General features: G+C 46.0%; 1 protein-coding gene across 2 annotated transcripts; it reads left to right on the top strand.

Annotated features, from left to right (window-relative positions):
* On the top strand, window positions 1-1980 carry LOC135447256 (uncharacterized). Of its 2 annotated transcripts, none has more exons than XM_064712172.1 (2): window positions 1-328; window positions 780-1980. In XM_064712172.1, the coding sequence occupies exons 1-2, from the start codon at window positions 163-165 to the stop codon at window positions 1658-1660; spliced, it is 1047 nt and encodes a 348-aa protein (XP_064568242.1). In that variant the 5' UTR covers window positions 1-162; the 3' UTR covers window positions 1661-1980. The 2 variants fall into 2 exon arrangements, with proteins under 2 accessions (XP_064568242.1, XP_064568243.1); XM_064712173.1 differs by having other exon boundaries at window positions 783-1964.
* The last annotated feature ends 6534 nt before the right edge of the window (window positions 1981-8514 follow it).

Genomic DNA, 8514 nt, shown 5'->3' with positions numbered 1-8514 from the left:
CGCAGGGACCCCCAGCACAGGCTCGGATTGGGCCGCAGCAGGGCTCACACAGGGGGCGTTCCAGCTGGCATTGGAGGGCCAGGGTGTAAAAGGGCAGCACGGTGAACCATCGAGGAGTTGCTGTTTCGTGCTTCTCGCTGCGAGGCTGCTGTTTCGTTGGTGATGGAGAGACCAGACGAGCTGCCGGCTGCCCCTTCACCTTTCTGGTCGCTGCTGGCGCTGCTGCGGCGGGAGCCCGGCATGGAGTGGCTGCCGTGCGGGCCCGATGGCTGCGCTGGATCGGGCGGCACCGGGGGCCTGGAGGCTGGCAGCGGGGAAGGAGCAGGAGGTAACTGTGCCCTTGGGGGGCAGCTGAGTGGTGGGGGAGGTGGGTAGGGTCCTGCCAGGTTCTTCCATGAGGTCTGACCACACTGTTGGAAGTCTTCTGAGACCTCTGTGAACTCCTGAATATATTCTAACTTTGTGGTGCCTTTGTCACTCCTGGCCATTCGCGTCCGTTGGTGGAGGTCTGAGGTCACAGAAACCTTGCAATAGGGTGTCAGATCTGTCACCAGGCTTGAGATGTTGCTTTAAAGAGACAAATAGGTGGGGATTTGTGGGTTTTGAGAATTTAATCCTCCTCCTGTGTTCTGGCTGTTGAAAACTCTGCAGATGAGAGTCATAAGAATGCATGGGACAGGCTTTTTTTCAAAAAAGTTCAAGTAAAGGCTGAAGCATGTTGAAAGGGAGGGAACTTCTATCTGCTTTTGTTTACCATTACTAACACGGTTTTCTTTCAGCAGATAAGCTCAGCCGGGTTCCTGAGGAGAATTCCTTGGGCCCTTGGCCCCTGAAGGCTCTGCTGCTACTGGAGGACTCGAGAGAGGGACACTTATGGCAAATCTACCATGAAGGCCTGAAAAACTTTCTTGGCTTTAGAGAAAGCATGTCTCTGTCTGCAGTCTGGCCAATTCCAGTTGAACAAATTAGAGAGTTTCTGGTCGCCATGGAGTCCCAGGACCAGCCTCCCATGAAAATAATAACATATGTGGAAGGACTGTCCTTCATCTCCAGAATGGTAAATCATCCCAATCCTCTTTCAGATCCTCGTCTCTGTCACATGATGTCAAGGCTGAAACGGAGGACTAGCCATCCAAATGATGAATACTCTCCTGTAACAATTGAAGTGTTAAGATCTCTCCTGGGCACTCTGGAGTCTGTGTGCAGCTGTCCTTATGAGTGTCTGTTGTATCGTGCCATTTTTACTGTAGCTTTTTTTGGTGTGCTCCATATAGGAGACATGGTGGCAAATCACCCAAATATGGCACAGCCAGACCTCCTGTACTTGAGTGACCTCCGGCTGGCAGAAGGAAGTGCAACCCTTTTTCTGCATCCATCTCATATGGGCCAACATAGGTGCTTGGTCCGGCTGAGACTACGCAAAGAGATGTGGGTCTGTCCTGTTGAGGCGCTCCGTACCTACGTGAGAGCACGGCCGCCAGGGGAGGGCCCTCTCTTTGTGCACTCAGACAGCAGGGCTGTGACCAAGAGGGAGTTCCTCGCTGTCTTCCGCGCCGGCCTTCGCTTCGCTGGACTCCCTCCAAACCAGTATGCAGTGCATTCCTTCTGGCTGAGGAACCCTAACAGGAGCTTCTCATGGGCATTCCCACAAAGTGATTAACAGAACGGCAAGGTGGTGGTGAAGATTCTGAAAAAGACACACTTCTGTCTCTGATGCACTTTCTCAGTAGAGGGAATCTTCTCTAATGCACAAATTTTATACTTCATACAGGCTGAATTTTCAGCTCTCTGTAAAGCTAGAGAGAACAGGAGGAACAAGTGGAAGGGACTTCACACCTGTGGTGGTTTTGAGAATGAAATATCATGGTTTTAAAACTGGGACTTGTGGGGCAGTGCACGTGGTATTCAGCATGTTTGTTCTATTTGCACTTTTACCTTATGTGTAATGTGTAATCTTACATTAAATGGTGTTTTCTTTCAAGAACTTCTCTGTGTTGTTGGTTTTTTGGGTTTTTTTACACCGTGGTCAAAGGCCATTCCTTGCAGTGGTGACATGTAACTTTATACAAACCTGCACAGTTTGTACTGTCTAGTGTGATGAGAAGTAAAGTTAACTGAGAGCTGGTGATAATGTGACACCAGCAGTGAAGTTACTCCTCTGTCCAAGTTGCAGTTCCATCACAGCTGCACCCAACCTTACCTGTCCCTGCTGCAGTCTCAGTCTCCTTCCCCTTGACAATCCTTAGCATCCTTCGCTGATCCCTCTTGAAAGGATGTATCAAACCTGGATACATCCCGTTCAAAAGTAGCCTTTAATTGAAGCCTGGCTGACACATCTAAGTTGGCCCTGCTCAGCTCAAAAGCAGCCGAGGACATAAAAGATATAGCTAACATAAATAACACTCACTCTGTAATTGGTGCACTTGTTAGGCTTTTAGCACAGATTACACGAGTAGTGTCTGAGAAGCATGATCATAACAAGGTTGAGCGTCACCTTTCATACCTAAGGGTCTTTGAAGAAATGGCATCCTGGGTAGTGCTTCACATCAGAGTGTTCAGGGCACAACTGAACAGGGTGACAACTGGGTGTTCAGGAAACAGCCAGCATCATATTGCACCCCACAGCCCTGCAGCTAGTTTCCAAGAGGATCTTAGTTAGAGGAAGCTCACTCTGCAGAAACAGCTGTGATAGTAGACAACACTCTGTGAATTCCCTGGCACACAAGGTAGCTCCCTTTCTGCAGCTTTCCTACAAGCTGTGGTCCCAATCATCTTGCTCATATTTGTGAACGTGAATCTGGCTCCCCTGGCATGCTCATCAGGGAGCCCTCATCAGGTTCCAGGATGTGTTCATGCATTACCTGGGGGCTGGCAGCCTTTGGGACAGGTTCAGTCCATAGAAGTTACTGCAGCAATTGGATTGCCTGTCTCCAGGGGAACTCAACCCCACAGCCCAATACGTGGCTCTTTGGGTGAGGGACCAGTGAGCTCTTACTTCCTGTGGTTGAAAAACCCCAAGTCCCCACTCGCCCTCAGCTTCTGTTTCTGTCAGCATAAACCACTCTCCCCATGTAAGGGAAAATCTCCACACATATTTAGTTTGACTCTTTCTGAGTGCAACCATATTCTTCTGGTAATTTAGCCAATTCAGTAAGAATAAAAGGTATTTCTTTGGTAATTATGAGAGGGAAAGCATTGTTAGTTCCTTTATATTGACATTTCATTTTAATTAACAGCCATAATTTTTTCATATCCAGTTGGTACAGTGAGATGCTTTGAATTTAAACAAGTGTACTGTGAGCATCACCTCCTGACCTGTTGCTATAAGGCTGGAAGTTTCATTTGGGGTTTTTCTTTATAGAGCCCAAGTGAACACAGCTTTTTTGGCAGGTGTTTCCGGCAGAGAAAGAAAACAGGTCCCTGTGGTTAAGCCACATAGCATACTTGAGTCTATTCTCCAATCGGCACCGAACACAAGAAACTCCCCCACCTTATCTGAGCCCCTGTGAAAAAGCTCCAGAACCATGAGAGTATTTTAACACCCACCGCTAACCTCCATACTTAATATCACTCAAAGAAGGTAGCTGAAAAAACCCAAACCCACAATTAATTTACTTCGTTTTTTGTGACCATGGCTGCAAAAGCTGGGCAAGGGCAGTGGTGCATCAGGAGCTGCCAGCAGTTCTCACAGGTCAGGAAAAGCTTCCCAGGCCTCCCCAGCCCCCTGAGCACATCCCCATTGCTGGACTTGCTCATCCTAACCTGAGTGGAAGTGTTGCTACCTATCTCCTTTCCATCAGGGAGACAGGAAAAATAAAGAGCTCTGAAGAGTCCTGGAGGAAAACTAAGCAGCAAAATTAAGCTGAAAAATCCAGTGATGCAGCACATGGCAATACTCCCACAGGCAGAGTGCAGCCAAGCCCAGTGTGAGTGCAGAGAACAAAGGAAGGCTTCCTGGGCCAAACATTCAGGAGCATGCCTGCCACTACACCTCTAACCATACAGTAAGCACTGATGCAAGTCCAGATTTTTTTCCTTTTTTCACAAAATTTCCCCACCTTGCCCTGCAGAAGCCAGGAATAATATTTTTTATTGTTCTTTTTGTGTCTACAAGCCCTGAGGAAGGGATCTGGGTGCCCGTCAATTTTAATTGGCATGTGAATTGAAGGTATCATCTCAAACACTCGGTCTCCCATTCCTGCCAGCAGTGTCTTCCTTTTGCAGCTCTCCAGGGCTGACCCCATGTGCTACCTTTGAGTCAGACTGGGACAGCCAAGAACATGGGGAAGCCTGTAGGCACACTATTTGTGATCATACTGTTTCAAAAACACTTGATTTTCCTACTACATGTGCACAGAGGCAGCTTTGTTTTGACAGTGCATTTTCCTCACACTGCTCCTCACCCACCATCTAGAAACAGGGTGTTCCTCTGGCTAAAAGCACGGGCACATAAATAAATTTAATTGACAGTGTGACTTTACAGCATGTCATTTATTCCATGGTAACTACCCTTGCATACACACTCCTACTCAGCAAAACATATGGCAAAAAGGTGTAAATGACTTCACACTTCATCAAAGAGCAAGAGCATTCACCCAGAGGTTTGTAACCACGCAGTTTACTCCACAGTAAGCTTTGCCTCTAATCCAGTCCAGATTGTGTCCTTTGAGGGAATTAGCTCCCTGGCAAAGCTAAAGCTTTTACACATCCTCTAATCGAATTATCTGTCTCTATTTTGGGGTGCCATATTTCTGTTCTGTGATATAAGATAAAAAAGACTTCAATTCCTTTTTAAATGGTCAGGCTCCCACTGAACAGGGTCTATTATCTCCTGTTGAGTGGGAGATAAAAGGGTCAAACAGACAAATATTTGTTAGTACAGAGCTCAGACTTTCACAGAGCTGTCCAGTGGTTTCATTTATATGATGGTGTGTCTTCTCATCCTAGGTAAGAATCAGCACTTAAAATTCAGAAGAGGAGTAAGATTACACAGGCAAGAGCTCTTATCTTGAGCCAAGAATCTTATCTTCAGACTTGGAGATGTACACTTGCAATTGATCAGACTGAGTCAGAAACTTCCAGGTCAATTTAATTTATGTCAAACAGACAATTTTTCATCACTTTGAACCCAGAAGCATTTCACCACTGTCCCTGTGGCATTTATCTCCAAAGGAGGGTTGACAAATGCTGAGAATGCCAGTGACAAACTTTTCAGTGAAATACTTTTTGTTCTGAAATCATCATCCAGGAAATACTCCAGGAGAGGTTTAACGTAAGGACTAGTGAATGTTAAAGTGGGAGAATATTATTTGCAGTAGGACGATCTGCTGGAGATCACAGAACAGGGAAGGTGTTCAGTAGCCAGAGCCCGTGACTGCTGTTAGTAACTTTTGGTATGGGTAAGGAAGTTGCCAAAATAAATATAATTTATAAATACATACCAGGCATGCTTATAATAAAAACCATTCCCAGATCCAAGCAGCAGCTCAGCACAGTGATCTACAGATGCATGCAGTAAGGGAGAGGGAAGTCCATCTGCTATCAAAGGAGGGACTCTGCATCTGAGAGCAGCCCCTTCTCTCATTACATCTTCCTGATAAAAGAACAGGAGTACACCCTAATCTCACCAAAGATTTTATACACAAACATTGTCTGGCATGCAGGCAGCAGAGGCCTCCCTATTTCACTGCAGTTTCTTATGTGTGTGACCTCAGAGGACAAGACCTGGTCCTTTCTAGATCTAGGTCTTGTCCTCCTTTCCTCCTCCGTGAAGGGGATCAGGAGTGATACCAGTTGTGAGAGCTCAGCTCCTCCATGAGGTACTGTGCACTAAATTATTGCTTGAACTGTGGGTATGATGCCCACTCCAGCAGTTTCAGCTCTCCTCCCCCAAAACCTCAAGTAAAATTACCAAGTGCTTAGGCAGGTAAGAGGAATAGTATTTCATTTTGATAATTCAGCTGGCATACTCTTCTGCAATGAGACCACATCAAAAAGTAAAACTGCAGCCTCATGTGGTTGTTTGCAGAGTAGATGAGCCAGAACCTCTCTCCATGCTGCAGCTCACTAAACCTGTGCCAAGTTTAATAATTTCCATTCCCTTCAGGACTGAGGGACATACTCGAGCTGGGTGATTGCCCAAACACTGTGCACCATGTTGTGAAAGATTTTAATGTCTTAACCTTAGTGAGTGACTGGTGAACAATTCTTCATTTAAATGGTTAGACTTATAACACATCTGCTAAAAGTCCAAGAGCCGACAAATTTCACTGTTAACTCAGCGTTAAAATGAACTCTGGATTTCTCTCTGGATGTAACTCCAGCTGCAAAGTTAACAGGGACTCTTTTATGAGAAAAGATAGCTAAAGAGGGAGGGCTCACCCATTTTATTAGCATCAGGTTTTGCCTTCAGACTGCACATCCCTCACACCCCATCTATATCCATCCCTGTCTCAATAAATCCTAAATCTGACATCAAGTCATCACAACTGACTTTATGCCCCACTAACAGGAAAGCTCTGAAGTGGCTGCTCTGAGATTAAATGCCTCAAATCTACAGGGCAGAATGTCCCTGTCTTGATCTTGATGCAGAATTTGAACTCCAAAGATTCAGTCCCATATACTTATCTCTGTCTCTAACTCCTCTGAGTTTCATTTGATCCTACATCAAATATACATGATCATACCTTTATGCTGCTTTCTTGTACAGTCATTCCTGGCAGTTTATAGTTCTGTTTTTGGTGGGGAAAAAAGAACCTTTAAAGTTCGATTAACTTCAGAAAGACAAACAATAGCTGTGACAAGTGCTTCTATCCTTCTTGATGGCATTGTAATATAAAATAAGGTGTAAATGCAAGTAGAAATCTGTTATATGTGTGTTCACAGTTTCAATAGCAGTGTCTCAATTGTGTATGATGTTGTGGAATATGGTGTTTGGAAAGATTTTTCCCTAGGAATCAGACTAAGCACAAAAATAAAATGATCACTCTACTTGCCCCAATTCCTAAGAAAACAAGGCTGATGTGGTTGCTTTCTGCTTGTTTTCTTTTCAATAACCTGTTCATTCAATGGCAAATTTCAATTAAATTCAGTGGAGAAGCAAAAACCTCAGAGATTCTCAGGTATTAAAAATGTCATGGAAATGTGAAAAAGCTGTCATCTGAGTTGGACTCATCCACTTTTGAGACACAGATCCCTGGGAAACACAGCTTCACCCATTCTGCTGTGACATGGAGGCACCACAGCAGCAGTAGCTGTGTCAGGGCTCACCAGACCCATGTCAGAAAAGGCAGGGAGGGTCCCAGAGCTGTGCTGTGGTTTGTGGCAGTGTCTGTAGACAAGGGTGGAATGAATCTCCCCACCTTCAGATGTCACAGTATGGACACCTAAGGCTGAGCAAGTTGTTTAGACTCCTTTTACAGTTGAGACTGAGCAACACATTTTTCTGGGGCATGGTTCACCTTACCAATGTCTGGAACAGACAGAGGGAATCACATGTCAGAAGCACCTATTTATGTCTGCTCTGCTTCTGGGTTTGCTTTCTGGGAGAGTGGTGGGAGGCAGAGCAGACTCCTGCCCACGCTGCTGCACATCTGCAAGCGGCTGGCGCTGATGGAGCCCATGAGAACCCTTCTGCAAACAGAGGGCAGAGCACAGCCCATGAGCACACTGCCAGCAGCTGCTGATTGCTAACCCCACACTTCTTCAATTCTGCAAATGCTTCTTTCCTGGCAATACCTCTGCAGTGTTACAGGGATGGACACGTGGATCTGAAGCACATTGAAATGCCACCTGTTGGTCCAGCAGCTCTGCTCTAAGCTGTGCTCAGAGTGACGCTGTGCCAAAAGCAAACCCTGCAAAAACCCATTGGTATGTAGAGCTCATATTCCAAGGGGACCCTGTGCCACCAGAAGCCACCTAACATCTGCAGGACTTCATAGGAGAATGCCGGTCCCTCAGCACATGCTCTGAAGGCTTTCTGTGTCCCTTTATCTTAGGCACTAGGTGATTTTTACTCCAATCACTCAACTGGCAAATGAGACCTTTGCATGCTTGTCAGGTCTCAGCAACCCCATACCTCCATTTCCAGAAGTTTTGCATCTTACTTCTAAGATGAGGTTACTTCTAAGGTGAGGCTTTATCTTGGAAACCTTTCCTTTAGCAACACAAGGCTACCAAGCCTTGGGTTTCCCTACCAGATCTATAATGTTTGTATTAAATATGCAGGCTCCAAAGCAGACATATTAAATATGCAGGCTCCAAGGAAAATATCAGCAATTTCACTGCCACAAACACAACTGCACCCTGGCTGCTACCACTTGGTGTCACTGGCTGTCATAGTTCTTGTGCCATTCCACACCCCAGGGCATTTACAGATGTTGTTTTGTCCTCTCTCCACAGCCCCCTTGACCCTGCACCACCACTGAAAAAGCCACCTCACCTGCTCCTGAGCTCAGACTTCTCTTATGGGCACAGGTCCAAGCTCCTGGCCCTGGGCAGAGCTGCACAGGCCAA

The sequence above is a fragment of the Zonotrichia leucophrys genome, chromosome 4, assembly GCF_028769735.1.
Source record: "Zonotrichia leucophrys gambelii isolate GWCS_2022_RI chromosome 4, RI_Zleu_2.0, whole genome shotgun sequence".
Taxonomy (NCBI): Eukaryota; Metazoa; Chordata; class Aves; order Passeriformes; family Passerellidae; genus Zonotrichia; species Zonotrichia leucophrys.
The sequence above is the reverse complement of the archived record's forward strand: the minus strand, read 5'-3'. Positions and strand labels throughout refer to the sequence as shown.